Genomic DNA, 22,251 nt, shown 5'->3' with positions numbered 1-22,251 from the left:
GCCACCACTTCTTAGCACACAGCTTCTAGACTCATCTGCTCATCTCAGTCTCCTTCACCCCTTAGTAGTTCTGGCCTCTTAGCCATGTTTGCTTGCCTTCCCTAACTTGTTGGGATATCTTCCTTTCTTCCTTGGACCCGTCTCAATACTTCACCTGCTTCAGGCCTCAGCTCTTTCCAGAAACCTGCTTCAGTTAGTTTTCAGGGACCTCACTCGCTAAATTCCACGCCACATAATTAATTCCACACTTAATTATAGATTTGTCATGACCGTTTGCTGCAGTTTCATGTGTCTGAACCTGTTCTTCTACAGGGACCATGCCTTTTAATTCATTTTTCTTCTGATTCTCCACCTTCTTGGAGGGTGGGGGCTGTCTGGGCTTACAACAGGCAACTGGAAGGGCCCAGATCTTGGGTTGGTTTTGTCCGTCATCTTCATAAGTGCTTATCCATCATTTGGGACCTTCTCTGGTGATGGGAGTCTGCAGCTGCCTCTTCATTCCCGGGTGGTGCTGTGGACTCATTCAGGACAAGCTGCCCAAGTCTCCTGCACAGAAATGGTGACGGGCCATGCAGCGTGGTGTCAGGAAGTGGGGGCTTTCACCCGCCCGTGGTGCCTGGCAACACTACAGAGTTTGCAGTAAAGAGGACGGGATGAGAAATTGCAGCGTTCCTCTGCACAGAGGACAGATGCCAAGGGAAAACAGAAGTTCATTCAGACTGGGTAGAAGGCCTGGTTTTGGATCCTGCCCAGGTGGTTACCGCTGTCTTAATAATTATTCATGGCGTCAGAGCCAGGGAGACCATCTGCCTGACAGCCTTTCTCAGCTCCCTTTCTGTCCTTCAGGAGGCCATGGCCAAGAGCGGGGTATGTGTGTTGTGGGGAGAGCTAGTAGGAGCTTTTACATTTTTATTTATTATTAATTTGTTTATAAAAAACCTTCCTTTGTTATTGAAGGTTTCAAACACCCAAAAGTAGAAAAAATAGTGTGATGGACTTCTTTTTCCCAACACCCAGCTTTGACACTTACCAACATTTTATTAATCTTCTTTCTTCCATCTCCACCCCTCCCCCACCTCATCCAATATATATACCCCCTTGTAGTTTTGTTTTTATTTTTATTTTTTTAAAGATATTATTTATTTATTTATTTGACAGAGAGATAGCACAAGTAGGCAGAGCGGCAGGCAGAGGGAAAGGGAGCAGCAGGCTCTCTGCTGAGCAGGGAGCCCAATGCGGGGCTCGATCCCAGGACCCCGGGATCATGACCCGAGCCAAAGGCAGCCACCTAACCTACTGAGCCACCCAGGCGCCCCTCTAGTTTTGTTTTTAAAAGCAAAGTAAGGGCACCTGGGTGGCTCAGTCGTTAAGCGTCTGCCTTACGCTCAGATCATGATGCCGGGGTCCTGGGATCGAGTCCCACATCAGGCTCCCTGCTCAGCGGGAAGCCTGCTTTTCCCTCTCCCACTCCCCCTGCTTGTGTTCCCTCTCTCACTGTGTCTCTCTCTGTCAAATAAATAAAATCTTTAAAAAAAAAAAAGCAAAGTAAATTGGGGCGCCTGGGTGGCTCAGTCACTTAAGTGTCTGCCTTCAGCTCAGGTCATGATCTCGGGGTTCTGGGATCGAGCCCCATGTCAGGCTCCCTGCTCAGCAGGGAGTCAGCTTCTCCCTTTCCCTCTGTCTCTGCCCTCTGCTCATGTTCACTCTCTCTTTCTCTCTCAAAATAAATACATAAAATCTTTAAAAAAAAAAAAAGCAAAGTAATTGTACAGTTTGGTCTGACCTTAATGGTTAGTGGCGTTATTTTTGTGATTTGTCCCCGTTGCTCAGAGCAGTGCAAGCAGAATGGTCATTGGGCTGTTGTCATGGCACCTGGGTATTTGTGGCTCTGCCATTTTGTTTTCTGTCTATCTGTCTCTCCTTGATCTTGCTCCTCCATTTGGATTCATGACATTCTGGTCAAGAGCCAGGTCCAGTGGTTTTCGATCAGGGCTTTGGAAGCCACATGGGGGTCTTTTTGGGTCAGTACAGTGACTGGAGATGCTGCTGCTGGCATTTAGGCTGACAGGGGTCCTGGGGGGTGGGAAGCAGGGGTGTTCCTTTAAACGTCAGGGGATGGTTCTGCACAGTGAGCACTTGTCCTGTCCACCGTTGGTTGTGCTCCTGGGCACTTTTTTTTTTTTTTTATGTTTTATTTTTAAGTAATCTCTTTGTCCAGTGTGGGGCTGGAACTCACAACCCCAAGAACAAGAGTCCCACGTTCCACCAGCTGAGCCAGCCAGGCGCCCCCCCAGCTCCTGGGCACTTCAGAATGTACAATGTGGATCAGGGATTGACTTTCTTTTTCTTTCTTTTTTTTAAATTTTATTTATTTATTTGACAGAGGGAGACACAGCAAGAGAGGGAACACAAGCAGGGGAAGTGGGAGAGGGAGAAGCAGACCTCCTGCCTAGCAGGGAGCCCGATGTGGGGCTCGATCCCAGGGCCCTGGGATCATGACCTGAGCTGAAGGCAGACGCTTAACGACTGAGCCACCTAGGCGCTCCTGGGATTGACTTTCTCTTGATGCTTTTTAAGGCTTAAAATTTGATACAATCCCTTTGGCCTAGATCTCTTTTGACTCGTGCAATCAGGAAACTGTAACTGGCCTCTGGCACGTTTTAAGCGTTCATAATTTGATCCAAATTCTTTGTTTATATTACTTGGGCAAACGGGGTATTTTGCAGCCTGTGTCCCAGCTTTACATTGTCCCTTTTTCTGCCTATCATTATCATTAGCATCCCTGCCACTGCCCATTGGAGAATGGGGTTGGAGACACAGCGACATTTAGCCTGACAGGTCGTTTGCAACTTTTTTGTGCCGCAGGGACTGCTGGTGAGAGAGAGGTTGTGGAAGATAAACCACAAAAGGGCTGTAGCCTGCAGGGGCGGGCTTGTACGATATTCTTGTGCTTCTTCCAGCCATCAGCCTGGTGCTAGGGGGGAAGCACCCCATAGCAGGTGGTAGCTGATTATCTTGGGTGCAGTTGGGGATCCTCTGTGGGCAAAGCATGGCAAGTCACCCTTCTGAGTTCTTTTTATTTTCAGCCTCTCTCTAGATGGATGGCAGCCTTCTTCAGTGGGAAATGAAATGTGTTCAGACAACTTGGGCCACAGGCACGGATGAGAATGGGCTAATGGTCACTGAGGAGGGAGCTGGGGGGGAGACACACAGTTAGTCATTAGTAATCTGTGACAGCTGCCAGCCGCTGCCAGTTAGCACCGACTGTGCCCAGGATGCAGGCACTCTGGGCTTGTCCTTTTTGGAAGACTCTGGGGCCCAAACGCTTGTCTCAGCCTTTGTGCTGTTCAGGCCCCAAATCTGCATGAAAGAGGCGATCAGTAACTTGATGCAGGACAAGGGGAGCCCCTGGTCGACCTGAGTAGATGGTCCAGCCCACATGCACGTTTCTGCACCTTCCACAGTAATCTCACTTAACTCTTACACCAACCCTGCGGGATAGGTAATTAGGACTATCCCCACATTACACTCCAGGAAGCTGAGGCACAGGATAGTATCTCAGCGAAGTAGAAGCTGAGCTTAGAGGCGGGTCTCCGTTAGCTCAGAGAAGAGTGTGAGTTATTCTGAAAAGCTTAGACTTGGTCTCAGGCAGGGGGAGCCATCGGAGGAGATTGAACAGGGAGGGCCTGGGTGAAATTTGCCTTTTATAGAGTGAGCTCGGGCCTGCGCCTCCACCAGCGAAGTGTCACACGAGGTTTGGCTCGTAAGTGAGCGCTTGAGCGCTTCACTGTCAGGTTGGTTTTGAATCAATCAGCTAATTATTTCCTAGGACTCCCCCCCCCCCCCCACCCCGCCGGCCCTTTGTAGCTTTTGCTGATGTTGTTTCTCTTCACTGGTTTGACGTTTAAGTGGGAGTCAGTTTGCAGTGTTTGAGCTTCTTTTTGAACCTCACCTTAACTGTCTGAAAATCACGATAGAACCTTCTTCCTAACATGGCAATATTGCTCGGTAAGACTGGCTCACAGTTCAGAGGAAATGCCAGCACGCAGAAGGCAAGTGGCTTTAATTACTTAATCTGAGCTCATTTTAAAAATTGGAATGACCGTCTCATCATCAGAGTTCTGTGTACATTGTATTTTATTCCTGCCCAGGTTCCAGCTAGCTAACTACTTTTGTTATGAGCTGTGTGTCAAGGCCAAATATTGCATTTTCAAACCAGGAGTCAAATAGCAATTTAAAATCCTCACTCTCGTACCTGCCTGTGAAATTCACATAAATGAAGTGGAAATACAGTGGGCCGCTTGTTATGAAACACTGACTCTTTCTCATGGTAGAAACCTTTATGAGCTAGCCATTTTGGAATTTATATATGCATATACAACACACATATTTTCTTGTTTTTAGTTTGCCTTCCACTTTCTTGATTTGCCCACTTGTGATTTCTGCTTACAAATTAAACTTTTTGGAAACTAGTGGTCCCTTCAAGAGGTACATTTGGGGGCGCCTGGGTGGCTCAGTCGGTTAAGTGTCTGCCTTTGGCTCAGGTCATGATCCCAGGGTCCTGGGTTTGAGTCCCGGGTCGGGCTCCCTGCTCAATGGGGAGTCTGCTTCTCCATCTCCCTCTGCCTCTCCCCTCCCTTGTGCTCTCTCTCTCTCAAATAAATAAGTCTTAGAAAAAGAGGTACTTTTTATAATTTTGAAAATAAAACCTACCCCTTGAACAGGCATCAACCTGGCTTGTCCACCTTCCTGTCTGTTTCTGCAGCTGGTCCTCTTCTGCTTCCCCATGTCTCCTCTTTCGCCAGGGCTAGCCCCACTGTGGCTGCCTCATTTAGTCTCTCTCTGATCGCGTTCCCCACCTCCTTACCCTGCAGAAATGTCCCTCCTGACCGCATGCTCCAGGAGCCTGACGTTCTCTTCCTCACTCCCTGGCTGGGGAAAAGCTAGGGAGCAGGTGTTTGTGTAGATGCGGTAGATGCAACCTGGCTGCCTAGCGCACTAACGTGGGTTTCTGCCACAGGGGGATCAAAGCTTGCATGCCCACGATACAGTGGTACCCAGCACCACTTCTGTTGTATCCAGCTGGGAGAGCTGATATATGGCTTGCTCTGAATTAAACAATGGTAAAAGTAGGCAGCAGATCATAAAGTCAAGAGCATGATAACAACTGTTTTTTATATACTCTGCACGGATGCTCATTGGCTTTCATTTTTTTTTAAGTTTATTTATTTATTTTTAGTAATCTGTACTCCCAATTTGGAGCTTGAACCCACAACCCTGAGATCAAGGGTCACATGCTCTTCTGACTGAACCAGCCAGGCGCCCTGACTTTCATTCTTTTTTTTTAAGATTTTATTTATTTACTTGAGAGAGAGATAGTGAGAGAGAGCATGAGCATGAGTGAGGGCCGGGGAGAGGGAGAAGCAGGCTCCTGACAGAGCAGGGATATGTGGGGTTCTATCCCAGGACCCCGGGACCATGACCTGAGCCGAAGGCAGATGCTTAGCCAACTGAGCCACCCAGGCACCCCCTCCAACTTTCATTCTTAATAATTGTTATTTTAAAAGTTTCTCTACTAATAAATATTAATTCATTGTAAAAAAATTTAGGCCAAAAAATGAAGAAAAGGCCTTCACAATCCCATACCCTGAAAAAAAAAATCCCCATTACTTTTTTGGTGCATATTCTGCCATTTCTTTGATACATAGGCAGATGCAAACATATGGCTTATGTAATAATACTGTTTTGGAAGTCTGACCTTCTTTTCACTTAACACTTACTCTGATCATGTTTTCCAGGCATTAAAAATTCTCCTAGAATGTATTTCTAAATGACCGCAGAACATTTGTTAGTTTGAATTAATGGTAGTGTTATACAGGCAGCCCTTTCTTACTGGAAATTGTTTTTGGCACTGTTGATACAGTTTTAAGATGAGCATTCCTGTAGCTGTTGCAACCCTGAACCTTTCCTAGGATAAATTTCTTAAAGCAGAAATGATGAGCCAGGCTTTTTTTTTTTAAAGCTTTTGACGTGGAATAGTATTTACTTTTTTTCCTTTCCAGACACTACAACAACAGGAGTGCAAACTTCTCTACAGCCGAAAAGAGGGTCAGAGGCAAGAAAATAAGAACAAAAATAGATATAAAAACATCCTGCCCTGTAAGTATTAATATTCTGTTCAGTAATATTCACTCTTGGAGAGTTTGATTCCTCAGTGTCCCTGTTACTTTTCCTGGGTGCCACATGCCTCCTCAGAAGATCCGAGGTCTTAGCCTCTTTCAGTTGTGAGTGGTTTCCAAAATCATCAAACGTGGTGGGGATGGTTGACGTTCACTGAGTTCCTGTGGTGCCCATACTGGGTAAAATTGCCACCAGGTAGTCTGAAGTGGGTTGTTTCCTTCTGTTAATTAATTTTGTCTGCCTAAGAGTGAGAATCTCAAGTCTTGCCATCTCCCTGGGTCAGGCCACATCAAGGCCCTCAGAGGTCCCAGGCTTGTGTCCTTGCACTTCAACACTCAGCCTGTGGGGCTTGGGACATGCACACCTCCTTGCCGGGACTCTATTCCTTCTTCTGGGCAACAGGCAGCCAGCCTCCCCCCGAGGACTCTTCAACTCTCTGCTCCCTGATCTCCTGAGCTCGAGTTACAGGAGATATAGGTAATACCTGCACTCAGCTCTGAAAAGGACCCTGAGGTATCCATAAGGCGTTTAATCCCCAGATGCTCCTGGTAGAGCCCAAGCTGAGCCACAGGGAACAGAGGCCTGGAGGGATGGAGGTCTTAGGTGAGGACCCCAGAGATGGCACGAAGTAGTTGTCGTAGCCCCCCCTCTCATGAGGGCTGACTCTGTGCCAGGCTCTGCATCTGTCTCACTTACTTCTTTCCACAGCACAGAAAGCAGGCATTCTTATTTTCCCAGTTTTATAGACCATTTTAGCAAGGTTGCAAGCAAGGGAGAACTGGCATAGGAGCCCCCAGAGTACCATGCTCTTTCTTGGAGGGATCTCCACAGTGGGCTGTGCAGGGCAGTCCACTGGGGGGAAGGGAAGGAACATTTAGAACTTCTCTTGATTTATATCCTTTCTCTAAAAAGAGAAAGAAAGAAAAATTTAAATCTGACATACAGATTGATGGCAGTGCATGCATAATATATTTACCAACTTAAAAATAGGGCTTGTTTATATATATGTGTGTATATATTTCAGTGTTCAAAAACTTCACAATTAAAGTTTATTGGGATGCATGAGCAAATATGGTGAGCATTGCTCTAATGTCTCATCAGGTCCAAGCCATTTTGTCAGGTATCATAAACATGCGTGTGTGTATGTGTGTGTGTGTGTGTGTAGCATGGTCTTTCTCTTTCTGTGTACATATGTACACATACATGGTACATATGTACATCACATCGATATGGTTATTTGAGATTTGTGTAGGTGAGGATGGGAGGAAGTGGGGGCATTAATAATAGTGAGAAAAGGCAATAGGAATTTGCAGAGAATCAGTCTGAGTCACAGCATGGTCCTGATGACCTTGGGGAAGCCTCATCCTGTTTATGTGTAAGTTTTCCTTTCTGCTCAGGAGACCTACTGGAACTCATTAGTAAGATGCAGGGATATAGGAAAAGGTGACGGGAACAATGGTATGCAGTATCTGAATAGAGTATCATTGCCTTTTCCTCTCTTACTCCCAGTCAGATGCTTCCTCTTGATTAACATCTTATTTCTTTAGAGATGGGGAGTCCAAGGCATACAGCTATATTACTAATTCCCATTGTAAAATAATTTTTTGTTTAAGAGAGGGAGGGTGAGGAGGGGTGCAGGAGAGGGAGAGAGAGAATCTTAAGCAGGCTGCATGCCCAGTGCAGAGCCCGACTCGGGTCTCAATCTCACAACGCAGATCATGACCTAAGCTGAAATCAAGAGTTGGACGTTTAACCAACTGGCCACCCAGCTGCCCCTCTTACTGTAAAATAAGTTGCTTAGGTAGAGCACTGAGATTTCTGTACCAGTAATGTACTTTTGTACAGAATTTAGTCACTTGATACTATCAAAATCTTATCTTCTAGATACTATATTTCGTTCTGCTTCATTAAAAAAAAGCCACCATTTTTATTATGGAAAGTTTCAAATATATTCATAAGTAGACAGAATAGTATAAAGAAGCATACATACCCACTTCCCAGCTCCCAACGTTGTCAACTCATACCAGTCCTGTTTCATTTATACTCTGAGCCACTTTTCCTCTCTCCCCAAATTATGTTGAAGCAAATCTCAGACCTTATGTCATCTATCTGTACTTTACTCTTCTTTTTGTTTAAAAAAAAAAACCCAATTTTTTGTTTTGAAATACTTTTAGACTCACAAGAAGTTATAAAAATAGGGCGCCTGGGTGGCTCACATGGTTAAGTGTCTGCCTTCGGCTCAGGTCATGATCCCAGGGTTCTGGGATCGAGTCCCGCATCGGGCTCCCTGCTCCTTGGGAGCCTGCTTCTCCCTCTGCTTCTCTCTCTCTCTCTCTCTCCCTTTGTCTCTCATGAATAAATAAATAAAATCTTAAAAAAAAGAATAAAAATTAAAAAAAAAGAAGTTATAAAAATATACAGAGGGTTCCCATGTACCCATTATCTGGCTTCTCCCAGTGATAATATCCTGTATATCTGTAGTACATTATCAAGACCAGGGAATTGCTGTTGCTACTTTATTCTTCTTAAAGATAGCATTTTGAGGCATTGTGTGGTGATCAGATCGATGTCGTGCTCATTTAGGAGTTAATTTTTTATGTGGTTTTATCATTAAGTGAACAAAACTTGGACTGGGTTGAGGATTAACTGATTTGAAATGATTTGTCCTGGAGAGGTATGACTGTGGTCTCTCTTTCTTCCAGTTGATCATACCAGGGTTGTCCTACACGATGGTGATCCCAATGAGCCTGTTTCAGATTACATCAATGCAAATATTATCATGGTAATCTTTGCTTTCCACAGTATTTTCTGACCATATGTTGCTAGCCATTTTTTGTATTTTGTATTTCTTGTGACCTGAAAGCAACTTTCAAGTGTTTGAAGGATTTTCTTCCTAAATTTCTAGCCTGAGTTTGAAACCAAATGCAACAATTCAAAGCCCAAAAAGAGTTACATTGCCACACAAGGCTGCCTGCAAAACACGGTGAATGACTTTTGGCGGATGGTATTTCAAGAGAACTCCCGAGTGATTGTCATGACAACGAAAGAAGTGGAGAGAGGAAAGGTATACTCCATGCTCTTCTGATAAAATATTTTTAAAGTATCAGCCATGTCAGGTTACATGTTAAAAATTGAATAAACAAATTAAGCTTATTCTAACTGACTCTCTCGAGAAAAGGAAGTAGAAGAAATTTGATTGTGACATGCCTTGGTGTAGTTTTCTTTATGTTCCTTCTGCTTGGGGTTCATTGAGCTTCTTGAATCTGTGGATTTATAGTTTTCTCTAAATTTGGAAATGTTTATTATTTCTGCAAACACAGGACACCAATTACACGTATATTAGGCTGCTTGACGTTGTCCTGTGGCTTACTGAGGCTTTGCTCATTTTGTGCCGTTGTCTTTTTACCCCCTTGTTTAATTTTGGAAGGTTTCTTTTGATGTGTGTCTTTAAGTTAGTCTTTTCTTCTGCAGTGTGTCACCTGCTGTTAGTACTATTTAGTGTGTTTTTCATAGCAGACATTGTCTTTTTCATCTCTAGAAGTTTTATTCTTGTTGTTTTTAATGCCTTCTGTGTCTCTCTTTTTAACTTAAACCTTTTGGACATATGGAGTATATTTATAATAACTGTTTTAATGTCCTTGTTACTAATTCTGTTATATATGTCTTTTCATTCTTCCTGTTTTTTACTTGTTTAAGGTGGGAAGGTAAATCCAGTCCCTGTTACTCTATTGTATACAGGAGCAGAGGTCCCCAAGGGAGTGTGAGAAGGCCCGTCCTGTACCTTCACGGATTAGAGTACTAACAAATAGTGATTTCATTGGTCATATAAATTATACTTATCATGACATGTAAGCATTTAAACATTAATTTGAATTATTCAAGCAGTATATTCATATAAATATCCAAACACAGTATGGTTACGGTTAAAATTGCCTTTGTCACTGTCCCTTGTCCACCCATTTAAAATCCCTGTTACCAGTGTGATGCGGTCTTCTTGGCGTTTACATAGATACATAACGTGTATGAGAGGCATTACCGTAGGCGTTACATACCTGCATTTACGTGTATGTATGTACTTACATATGTATGTGTGCCTATGGAAGTATATAGTACTATTTTCTGAAAAATACTGTATGTAAAAGTGTTTTCACACACTAACTTTGTTGTACATCTTGGGCCCCACCCAAATGAATGTTCTAACACCTACTCTTAGTACATAGTGGCCTATTTCCTTCTTTTTAGTAATTGCATGATGCTCCATAGTAAGGATGTACCATAGTTTGTTTCACCCTTAGGTATCGAGCATTTAAATGTTTCAGTTTTTGCTCTTAACAAACAGTGCTAAAGTGAATAATCTTATTCTTGCTTGTGTGTGTATGGCAAGTGTTTCTCTAGGTTAGATGTCAAAAAAAGGAATGCTAGATCATAGGGTATGCATGTTGTAAATTCGAAATGATTCGGCCAAACTGCTCCCAGAGTGGTTGTACCAGCATGCACCCTCCAACCCCCACCCAGCTGCTATGTCAAATTCTCATCTCCCCACACTCTTCATGACACTTCAGGTTTTTTAAAAATTGTAACATCCCACACCTACAGAGAAGCAGACAGATCTCATTGAGTGACATTTCTGTGTGTTATCCCAAAGTGAGCCTATCCATGTGGGTTTGTTGTTTTTTTTTTAAGATTTCATTTATTTATTTGACAGAGAGAGACAGTGAGAGAGGGAACACAAGCAGGGGGAGAGGGAGAGGGAGAAGCAGGCTCCCCGCTGAGCAAAGAGCCCAGTGCAGGACTCGATCCCAGGACCCTGGGATCATGACCTGAGCCAAAGACAGACGCTCGATGACTGAGCCACCCAGGCGCCCCCATGTGGGTTTTTAATATGGAAAAGTTCTGCATTTTTGTCAAAGTTCTTTTGTAGTTATACTTTAATTAGTTTACATAAAATTTGCATGGAATATAGCAGCCATACCTTTAAGTTAAACCTTAAGATAGATGGATGATTTTGGTGTTTGGCGCTCCCAGTGTAATTTTCCTATCAGTTTTGAAGGGCACATTGATTTTGTAGGGTTTTCATCATTGTGCTAACTAGTCGTTATGCTTCTGAAAACCTTAGAGGCCAGATCTGGTCGCTGTGAAACAAACCTTCCTCCAGCAGCTACCTGCAGTAACATTAGGTGTTTAATGGACAGGTTAAAATGTCTTCTTAGTTTCTGCTTCAGATGAGTATCACCTGCCCTGAGTGTAGAAAGGAAAACTGAGCCCTCCGTCCTATTATCTGGTTTGTAGGAGGTTACCTCTCCTCACGGAACCTGGGGGCATGAAGAGAGATTTAATCTTTTGTTCTCTGCTGAGTCTCCTGAGCAACCAGCAGTCACAGAATTGATTGGCCAGCAATAACATTGAGTGCAATTAATATTAAAAGTGCTTATTTGGGGATAATAAAAATTGTACCAAATCTGTCAAAGAGGTATTTGGGTCTACCAAATACTGCAGGGAAAGCTGAATCAGAATAATAATAAATAAAAGACCATGTAAACCATTGCCAGGCAAAAAAGTTGCACTATTAATTCTTCTGTTCAGCTTTCCTTCTGCCATGTTTGTTTTTTTTTCTTTCAGTTAATCATTGACTGTGGGGATGCCTGCAGCTGCTCTTTAATTGTAGTTTTATGACTGAATTTCTCTGTCTTCCTAGTATAAAAGGTAAATTTCTCTTGCCAATACTGGTGTCTTGGTGGTTGTGGAAAGTCTGCTCCCAGAAAAAAACAAAACACGAAAACATTCTCTGCCCAGGACACCAAATATATACAGACTCATCTCTCGTTGAGCTAATATCTTCCTCTTTGGTACCAAGAATGATTTACTTGGTGCCATGTTTTTCAATCTGTCTGCTCTGAGGCCAGCAACTATTGCAGGCTCGGTGTTCCCAGGCGCCCAGGGAAGCGACGGTGACGTGTGTAGTAGGTAGCAAATGGATCTGGATATAGAAGAAGCAGCTGGTTCAAAACCCCACCGGCTGCCTTGCTCTGCTGGAATTGTTCACACTTGGGTTAGATAAGGCATGGAGTCCTCCTACACGGGTGCGGAAATAAGCCAGACAGTCTGGCTCTTTGGGCAACCCGTCCACCTCCAGAGTGCTTGTTTGCTTGCCTTCCCTGCAGAGTGACTGGCAGATCTCTGGAAGTCAGAATTCAGTGATGGCTAGACAGAACCCTCAAACCAGCTAGTCCCTCACTCTGCATCTTTGCTTCTTTAGAGATAAATGAGCAATCCTTGCCTGTCCTTTGACATGCGTCTTAGATCAGACAGCTCTGCAAGCTTTCCAGGCACCTGCTTTTTCTTATTTGAACTTTTTTTTTCCTTTTCTCTGAAAATCCACCAGATGCTAGACAGGCCATTTTCTGAATATTGTTCATTAAGCAAGACTCGAGTATTTTTCTTCCCCGAATATTTATTTTCCTCTGGTTTAGGCTTTAATTTCAGAGTTCAGAGAGATTAACTGTCTTTTCTCTGATCCCTTTCAGAGTAAATGTGTCAAATACTGGCCTGACGAGTATGCTCTAAAAGAATATGGGGTCATGCGTGTTAGGAACGTCAAAGAAAGTGCTGCTCATGACTATACATTAAGAGAACTTAAACTTTCAAAAGTTGGACAAGTAAGTATATTGTCGTATTTTAGAGACTTTGGTAACTGGTTTTGGCATGCAGTAGTCCAAGGTTGTGCAGTTACTCATGTTTGCATGCATTCATGCCATTTATCGGGTGCCTTCTATGTACCAGGTGCATACTAGTACATTGCAAACACGACAGGTGCAATCCCTGCTCCCAGAGAGCCTGGGGAGATAGAAGGTTAAAAAGTAAGCAACCAACTAAGCTTTCTGCTTGTGTTCAGTCTAGGAAGGCTGCAGGAAGTTACGTTAGAAGCGACTGGGTATTTGAGATGGAGTAATCAGGGAGAGCCTTTCTGAGGTTCTATCACTTGAGCCGAAGGTGGGGGAGCCAGGCATCAGAGAGTCTGGAGAACAGTGTTCCGAGCAGTGGGAGTGGTGGCTGCAAAGCCCCTGAGGCCTGTTTCGTGATCAGATTCCATGGCATCAGCTCCTAATTGCATATAGTTTAAGTTTGTCACTGGGGTGACTGCCTTTACAAAGCAGGGTTAGATTTGGATTCATTTTAATTTTGTGGTTAGAGGGGGCTTACTCTTTCAGGGTCTTTTGGGGACCCAGAGATGAATGAAGTCTTTGAGGAGTTGAAATCATGTAGCAGTGAGAAGCCACATACACAGACAGCTGTACCCCAGACCCAAGCGCCGTGGAATGTTGCGAAGGCCAGGCTTCCTTCCGGCTGGGGCATCAGAGAGACCGTTTCAGAAGATGCTGGGCTTTTCTGGGTGAGCTTTCCACTGGAGAGAGAGGGCCTCCCAGGTGGAGGTGTCACTGTGAGCCCCTGCCGTGATGTGCAGACTGAAGGGAAATGGGATTTATGGGGAACGAAGGCAAGTAGCGAATTGAGGGAATCAGCTTGAGAGAGACCAACTTGGGAAGAGTCTTAACTCTCGTGTTTAGAACTGTGAACTCTGTGTGTTAGGTAGCTGGGTGCCTGTGGCCAAGGCTGCCTCCAAGAGAACGCACACGCAGAGCTGCGTGCCAGGGAGGTGTCTGACAGCCCTGGGCGGGGAGGCCCGGGCCGGGTGACCCAAGTGGCCAGCAGGCCCGCTAGGAGGCTGCTGGGTGGTGGGGTCTGGCAGTCTCCTCTCCAGGTCAGATCCCAGGGCCTCCAGCACTTGGTTTTTGTTTGTTTGTTTGTTTGTTTGTTTCCTTATTCCTGCCTTTGGAAATGAATATTATGCAAAATGCCAGAATAAATGGAAGAGGAGCGACCCCGTGCCAGATGCCTTGAGGCGGCACCTGCAGGACATGGGGATGGTTGGGCTGTTGGAGGAGGAGGGGGGAGAACCAAACGCAGTGTGAGTGGCCCTGCGGTGAGGGCAGAGGAGCGGGCAGAAGCTGTGCAGCCAGGCAGGGCTTGAATCGTCCAGGTGAAAGGTGGTGCGGTGGTGGCAGCGGCGGTGGACAGAAGAGGACCTCCTGGAGGTAACGGGAGTAGGTGGGAAGGGTTTGGTGACGGTGTGGATGGGGGGCGAGGGGCAAGGGCAGCGTTAAGGATGACCGCCAGTTTTCTAGCTTGAGCGTTGGGTTGGTGGCACTGGATTTGAGAAGGGAGGGAAGGGTGAACACCTGGACAGGTAAAGTGTGAGATGCCTTTGAGATGTCAAGACGAAGAGGCCAGGGAGGCAGGAATGGAGAATGGCCGAGGAGGGGAGGTGGGCTCCAGTGCATCGTGGGTGGGTGGCAGCAGGACGCAAGAAGGAGGAGGTGACCACAGACGCAGATAGAAGAGCCGACATGCAATTGCTCGATGTTCTCTATGAGGCGAGGCCATCAACTGGCATTTGAAGGGAATCAGAGACGAATTATCCTTGGAAAGTGGGAAAAGTATCCAGTAGTAGTGGGTAGAGACGATGAGGAATCCAGTGAATTTTCAGGCAGCGCTGAATGCCCAGTTGAGCTGGTGAACATGAACGTTTAGCGACGCCAATCCCCTGGTGTGATTTTTCTCCAAGGACACTGTTCCTTGGGTATAAAACCGAGAAGGTGGGTGGTTGGTTTTGTCCAGGCCTAGGGCTTTGCCCAGGGGTGCAGTGGATGGAGAGAGAGTGGAGGGTGATTGTCAGAATGGTACACGGTGGCGGGGGGGGCACCTGGGTGCCTCAGTTGGTTGAGCATCCCACTCTTGATCTCAGCTCAAGCCCCAGGTTGGGCTCCATGCTGGGAGTGGAGCCTACTTAAAAAGAAAAAAAGTAGTACGTAGAGTCCAAGCCCGACAAGGGGCAGTTGGGGCAGGAGGAGACAGGTGGAGAGTGGAAGAGGGCTCAGTGGTCTGCTGAGCTCCATGAGGTGGTGAGAGGACCAAAGCAAGTTAGAAGCCTGGGCGGTTGTGGCCCAGGGTGGGAGGCGGGAACTTCTGATGTTAACGGGGGTGCAGTTCTGTTGATGGTGGGGTAGGGGGAGGTTTACTCTGCTACAGAGAGTGAGAGAGAAGCTGGGAAAACATAGCTGTCAAGCAGAAATGGAAGAGATTTAGAGGACACTGGCCAGAGATTCCACATAGGTTTGTTCAGTTTTAGGCTAAACCACCCATCTTCTTGTTATCAGGTGTTTCTGAGTAGCAGGTGGATGTTTCTTCAGTTTTAGTGATAAACCATCCTTCTTCTTGCTAACAGTGATTTTTAAGCATCAGGTACAGGAAATGTTGGCATCTGGGTTTGTGTTTTATACCCATGGATTCAGGTGCCGTCACAGGACAGGTGATTTCTCCAGAATTCCTGGTCACATGCTAACCGCTTTTTATGGAACACATTACATTTTTTTCTAAAAGTGCTGTGACATGATCTTGTTAAGTTTCCTAGTAGGGAGGAGTTGGGTCAGAGATCTCCTGGGACAGAGATTTACCAAGGAGGAGGAGCAGGGCTGTTGTGCTGGGCAGCTGGGTCTCCTTCCCTGACTGTCCTTCCTGTGTAGCCCCTGAGTGTTAGCTACCTAGTAGCATCAAGAAAAATTTTTATCAGTAAAAATTGTAAAAGTAATTGACATCAGTAAATTAAATGCACATAATTCACGAAAAGATGTTATATGGTTCAGATTCATTGGATGTCCTGAAGGTCACTGGTAGTGGACACTGGCTTCGTTTATCTTTCTTTTTTAAATCTCCTTTAAAAACGTCAGTAGCTTGGATTTCCTTCAGCCTCGGAGGACGAAGATGGGGCAGTCAACAGTGCTGCTACAGCGACCTCATCTGGGTGGACCTAGAACGCGGTGCTTTTGGTCTTCTGTAGTCTTGACCTTTGTGAATGATCCCTCTCCTCAGGAGAGCACGGGTGGCTGAGTCTCTTATTGCTGCCAAGGAGTGGCTGTGTGTTTAACTGGTCTTGTTTAATCCCTCTCAGTGGTATTGTGAGAGAGATTATTATTCCTCTTTGCAAATGAAGAAATTGAGGCTTAAGAGATGTGTGGAGACCACAGTGATTATGAATGCTGGGGTTCGGGCCTAAACCCAGCCTTCTGATCACAAAGCTTGCCTTTCTACCTACTTTGCATTGAACAGAAGGTTAAAACACTACGAGGTAGTAATAGAAGTGGGTGTTTTGGGAGAGGGGAGGAGGGCTGGGTGTAAAAAGACAAAGGAACACGTGTCTTGAAAGGATAGCTGTTTCCTCATCTGCTGGGAAGAGAGCCCCAGGTCCCAGAGGCTTCAGTTGCCCCCTGAGTTGGATGACACACGGATGACGAGGAACGGGGACATTGCCTGCCACCGAGGATTCAGAAAGGTGACTCAGGTTGTAGCTTCCTGAGGAGCTAATTGCTGAACCGGACATTTTGGTTCTTAGGACAGAGGCAAAGAGTTGCCTTCAGGATTGCTCAGCCAGCTCCAAAAGGAGACATGATTGGGAAACTCGTCTTAGTTTTAAATGGAGCATGAGGAGATTCAGTGCTGGCCTGCTCCATTGGCTCACATCAGGTCTGGGCAAGATCAGAACTGGGTGATTCCTCAACCTCTTGATTTATTTAATTCTTTTCTGGTTTTTCTTGGCTCTACTCCAGGGGAATACAGAGAGAACCGTGTGGCAATACCACTTTCGGACCTGGCCGGACCACGGAGTGCCCAGTGACCCTGGGGGCGTGCTGGACTTCCTGGAGGAGGTCCACCATAAGCAAGAGAGCATTATGGATGCAGGGCCTGTGGTAGTTCACTGCAGGTGACCGGCCCCTGCCCCCTCTCTGGGCAGCAGCCTGGCCCAGCTCTTAATGCCACTAGGGCTTGCTTTTACCTACTCAGCCCAGCTCTTGAACTGTGAGAAAAATTTAATCTCTATTTGAGGCATGCATAAACTGCATTAAGGCACACTTTGACCCCAGAGTATTTTTCTTGTGGGTCCTACAGGACTGCCAGGTATTGGCGGTGGCCGGGCAGAGGGTGGTGAACTTGATCCTTATTCTCAGGGAGCCCCTACGTAGTCTCGTAATGTCTGCTTGTGTTTTTTGCTTTTTTTAAAAATATGGTGATTTAGAATTCATCGCTTTGATTGTGATCCTATTCTCTTCTGCCACAGAAATAAGATACATTCCCCCCCCCCCATAAGACACTTGTTTGCTTCAAAAGATTTGGACCACTCCCCACCCAGGCCTCTGGAGCCCCGCCCGTGGCCTCTACCACGGTTTACAGCCTGCTGGCACCCAAGTCTGGGCTTTGTGGTTATACCGGGGAAAGTTTAGTTTCCCAAAACTCATCCATACGTTGGGCAAGTAGCTGCGTGTGAAACTTTATTCACTTTTTTAAAAGCTACTGTTTATTGAGCACTTGCTCCATTCCAGCCTCTGAGCTTAGTGTTTTCCATACATTACTAACATTTGAGCCACACAACAACCTTGTGAAGTATTTACCATTATCCCCATTTCACTGACGAGGAAACTGAGGGCCAGAGAGGTATAGGACTTACCTCAGGCACATTGTACTGGAGAAGCTGGGCTCCAAGTATAGGTTGGACCAACTCCAAAGCCCCGTGCGCTGAGCTAATCTATTCAAATAGACAATCTTATAAATACTCCCAAGAGCAGACATTGTTTCTGGTAGTATTAGTAGCTTGGTTTTGAGTCCGAAACCCCCATGGACGACTCCACTGTCATTGCTCTTTGTCCTTTTGCCCCCAGTGCTGGAATCGGCCGTACAGGGACGTTCATTGTGATTGATATCCTCATTGACGTCATCAGAGAGAAAGGTAGGTCATCTGGAGGGCAAGAAGCGATAGTTCCTGTTTTTAGTTTATGTGCTAGTGAAAATAGCCCCGGGGGAGAGAATTTGAATGTTAAAACATTTTCACAAAATCTGGGCTGAAGACTTTGACTTTCAGTGTGTTTACGAGAGAACAAAACATTCTCTTTGAGCTTTTGACATAAAATGAAGCTTAGGAGCAGTGTGTGTGTCCCACTGCCAGGGACTTCTGTTGAATGTGCTGCGGTGGTCTCTGCCCACCCACCTCATCCTGGCTGGACGTTATGGGGTTGGAAAGTGAGGGGGTCCCGACCTCCGACACTTTCTCAGGTAATTTTCTGGAATCATTTGTATCGGTCAGAAGGCCAGTGTAGCCATTGGAACACGTTCAGTTAGAACATTAAAGACTAAGTTTGCTCTATCTCTGAGTCTGCTAAAAGTTGTGCATTACACCACTTCATCCCCCGGCCCTGCGGTTTCTCCTAGTGCCTCATGTTGCTTCCTTTGCAGGCGTCGACTGTGACATCGATGTTCCCAAAACCATTCAGATGGTGCGGTCTCAGAGGTCAGGGATGGTCCAGACAGAAGCACAGTACCGATTCATCTATATGGCCGTCCAGCATTACATTGAAACACTACAGCGCAGGATTGAAGAAGAGCAGGTACCAATCCTGGAGGGGCTGGAGTGCAGATTTTCATTTTCTTTTCTGGGCAGCTCAGTCAGATACGCTCTCCTTTTGAGCAGGATGGGCCTCTGAGAGACAGCTGCCATTGTTTGGGAATGGGAAATTCGTTCCCAACCAGGAAGGGCCTCTCTTCACAATTCTGATATTTCAGTAGCGGGTAGCTTAGGGAGGTAGCCGCTGTCGTCCTGGCCTGGCAGATTGGGGAACTGCCCCTTGGAAAGGTTAGGATTTTTCCCAGACAGACTCCAGGACTTTCACACGGCAAGTTTGGAACTGAAAGCCTCGAAGTGTCCAGCCTGTTCCGGTTTAGATCCGGACTGTCTTTATCCGGATCCCATCTCTTAAACGAATGCTTCACTCTTCGTAGCACACAGCAGTTTGAACCATCAACTTGGTTGAGTTGGAAACAGTGAAACTTCAATTTTAATAAGCCATGCATAATGAAGAAGAATGTGGAGTTGGATCCTTTCCATTTGAAGCTATTCATAACAGACACAAAGCTGAGTTAATTAGGAATATGCTGAGAGGAGGAAAATGAGGAGACTGCTCCTTTGGGGATCTGGGCGTTCCCCACCCCCCCCCCCCAGCCCTGCTGCTCTGCTGCAGACAAGGAAGTGTCTAAACAGCACGGATACCTGCCTGCCTGCTTTACGCTGTGTATTGCCTTCCAGAGAACCTGGCTTCTCAGAATGGTACCTGCTGGCAAATTGTGAGACTTCCAGCCTAGCAGAATGGCAGCCACATTATCAAAGCTTGGCTAGCCAAAGTAAGATACCTGTTAGTTAGCTTCGTAGGTTCTCAGTTCACATAAAAACACTAGAGGGGCACCTGGGTGGTTCAGTTGATTAAGCATCCGACTCTTGGTTTCGGCTCAGGTCATGATCTCAGGCTTGTGAGACTGAGTCTGGCATCGGGCTCTGCGCTCAGTGCAGAGTTTGCTTGTCTTTCTCCCTCTGCTCCTTTCCCCGCTCTCTCTCAAATAAATAAATAAAATCTTAAAAAAAAAAAACCCCGAACACTAGATTGTTTCATTGTACAAAAACATCTTCAGCAATAGTGTATGTATAGATATGTAAGGTCAAATAATCAACAAAGTACAGTTTTGACCTTTCGTGCTTTAAATCTGACTTGGTGTTATCGTAAGTGTTGTGAAATATTTAGATGGTTACTATAGGCTATTTTCTTTTTTCTTTCTTTTTTTTTTAAAGATTTTATTTATTTGAGAGAGAGAGCACAAGCAGGGGGAGCAAGAGAGGGAGAAGGAGATTCCCCGCTGAGCAGGGAGCCTGATGCGGGATTCGATCCCAGGACCCTGGGACCATGACCTGAGCCGAAGGCAGACACTTAACCAACTGAGCCACCCAGGTGCCCCACTATAGGCTTTTTTCTATTTGTCTTCCGGTTATACTGAATTTGGGCCAGGAATAGTTAAAGCATAAAGTTGCCCAAAGAGAAGGACCTCCTAATAAATACAAAGAGTATTTATAAACATAGTATAAACACAGTTGGTACAAATTCAGGAATATCTTGAGGCATATGATGTAATCTTGTTTAGAAACCTAGGGGAAAAGCTCTATTTCTTTTAGAAGCTTTGTCATTTATCCTTGTTTTGGTGACTTGAGGGCCTTCCCCTCCCATCCTTGATAGCACTTCGCATCTTCTCGTTACCATATATAGTCTCTCTGACCCTAAATCTCAAGTTGTAATTTGGATTTAGGAGCTCCTTTAAAAATACCTTTATCACTGCTGTTTTTGGGGGTCAGGAGGAGCTAGACAAAAACAGAACATGTTCCTTAAATAGTGAAGCCGCCTGAGTTTTAAATTAAGCAAAAGAATGAAACTCATGTAGGATCATTGGCTAAGCCTTTTAAATACCATCATTTCCACAATTCTAAAGAGTTAAGGACCTTTGGGATTGAAGGAATTTGCGAAAGAGGGTAAATGAAAAAAGAGAGTGCGTCAGGGGTGGTGAGCCGGGGGAAGGAAGCAGGAAGTGGCGCCAGGAGGAGGCGAAGCAGAGACAGGGGGGCGTCCAGGGGAAGGTGCAAGTGAGGCGAGTTTGAGAAAATTCTCAAGTTTTTATAAAGGATTCTTCCCACACTCTGCCATTTACTTGAAAGTAGATTTCTTTGTTAACTTCCACTTAACAGTATTGAATTTTTTTTTTAATTTGCAAAAACAGTGTATGGAATTCCCTTCACCCTGTTAACATATTAACACACTTTATCATTCATTTGTATTTTCTCTCTATATATACAATATGTACTTTTAAAAATGAAATGCTTGTAAGTTGCCAACATTTGTGCGCCCTTGCCTCTTAATACTCTGATGTGTACGTCCTAGAAATGAAGACATTCTTTTACCTAACCATCGTGAAATGGTCAGAACCAGGGAGTTCGCATCGGTACAGCAGTTTTCTAATCTGCAGACCATCTTCAAATTTTGCCAGTTTGTCCTCCTCCGGTCTTTCTGTGGTCCAGGGTCCCCTGGTGCATGTGGTTGTCAAGTATCTTTACTTTCATCTGGGACAGTCTCTCAGTCTTCATCTTCCTCGACCTTGCCATTTTTGAAGAGTTCAGGCCAGTTATTTCGTAGAATGAGCCTCAATGTGGATTTGTCTGATGTGCTTCCTCGATTACATTCAGGTCTTGTGTTTTTGACAGGACTGGCACAGAAGTGATATTGCATCCTGCTACCTCCCATCAGGAGCACCTCTGTTGATGTGTTTCATTGACTGGCAGTGTTCTCTTTCTCCACTGTACAGTGACGAGTTCCCCCTTTTTAATTACTATCTTATAGGAAGATGTTTGAGACTGTATAAATAACCTACTTTCCATCATACCTTTTGCCCACTGATTTTACATGTATTCACTATTCTTGCCTGGAAAAATTACTCCTGTGATATCTGCCCAGTGGTGATTTCCTACTTCCATAATTCCCTTTACCCATCTAAGTACTAACCAGGCCTGACCCTGCTTAGCTTCCAAGATCAGACGAGATTGGGTGCGTTCAGGGTGGTATGGCTGTAGATCCTAATTCCCTTTTCATTTATTAGGTGGGAGCCTTCTCTAAAGAAGAGCTTTCCCTTCTCATTCATTCATTCATTCATTCATCATTCATTCATTCATGTCAGAATGGGTGATAGTCCATTACTACTATTTATTTTGTTGCTTAAATTGTCCCAAATTTGGCTAGTGGGCACCTCTTCAAATTGGTCCTTGTGTCCTTTTGATAGTTCCTATTTTTGAGTACTTCCTTTTTTTAAAATGACGTTTTTATTTAAATTCCAGTTAACATACAGTGTAAAATTGGTTTCAGGTGTAGAATTTACTGATTCAGCACTTACGTACAACCCTGGGTGCTCCTCACAAGCGCCCTCCTTGATCCCCTCACCTAGTTAACCCATCCCCCACCCCCCTGGTAACCATCAGTGGGTTCTCTGTAGTTGAGTCTGTTTCTTGGGGGGGCGGAGGTCTGTTTCTTTGTTTGCGTCCCCCCGCCCCCGTTCATTTGTTTAGTTTCTTCCTTATATTTTTAAAGATTATTTATTTGAGAG

The 22,251-nt window shown here is 45.2% G+C and overlaps 1 protein-coding gene across 1 annotated transcript in view; it reads left to right on the top strand.

The window, feature by feature from the left end:
- The window catches only part of PTPN11 (protein tyrosine phosphatase non-receptor type 11), an 81,552-nt gene that overhangs the window by 46,943 nt on the left and 12,358 nt on the right, over positions 1–22,251 (top strand). The window contains exons 7-13 of the mRNA XM_028116559.2: positions 6,063–6,159; positions 8,883–8,962; positions 9,086–9,244; positions 12,705–12,836; positions 16,842–16,996; positions 17,949–18,016; positions 18,520–18,671. Of these exons, the coding sequence (XP_027972360.1) occupies positions 6,063–6,159; positions 8,883–8,962; positions 9,086–9,244; positions 12,705–12,836; positions 16,842–16,996; positions 17,949–18,016; positions 18,520–18,671 (843 nt within the window). The remainder of the gene's footprint in view (positions 1–6,062; positions 6,160–8,882; positions 8,963–9,085; positions 9,245–12,704; positions 12,837–16,841; positions 16,997–17,948; positions 18,017–18,519; positions 18,672–22,251) is intronic.

Source organism: Eumetopias jubatus, unplaced genomic scaffold (genome assembly GCF_037043125.1).
Source record: "Eumetopias jubatus isolate StellerSeaLion01/CBP00866 unplaced genomic scaffold, mEumJub1_p1.0 scaffold_16, whole genome shotgun sequence".
NCBI classification, from domain to species: domain Eukaryota; kingdom Metazoa; phylum Chordata; class Mammalia; order Carnivora; family Otariidae; genus Eumetopias; species Eumetopias jubatus.
Note: the sequence above shows the minus strand (reverse complement) of the source record. Positions and strands in the feature narration are given on the sequence as shown.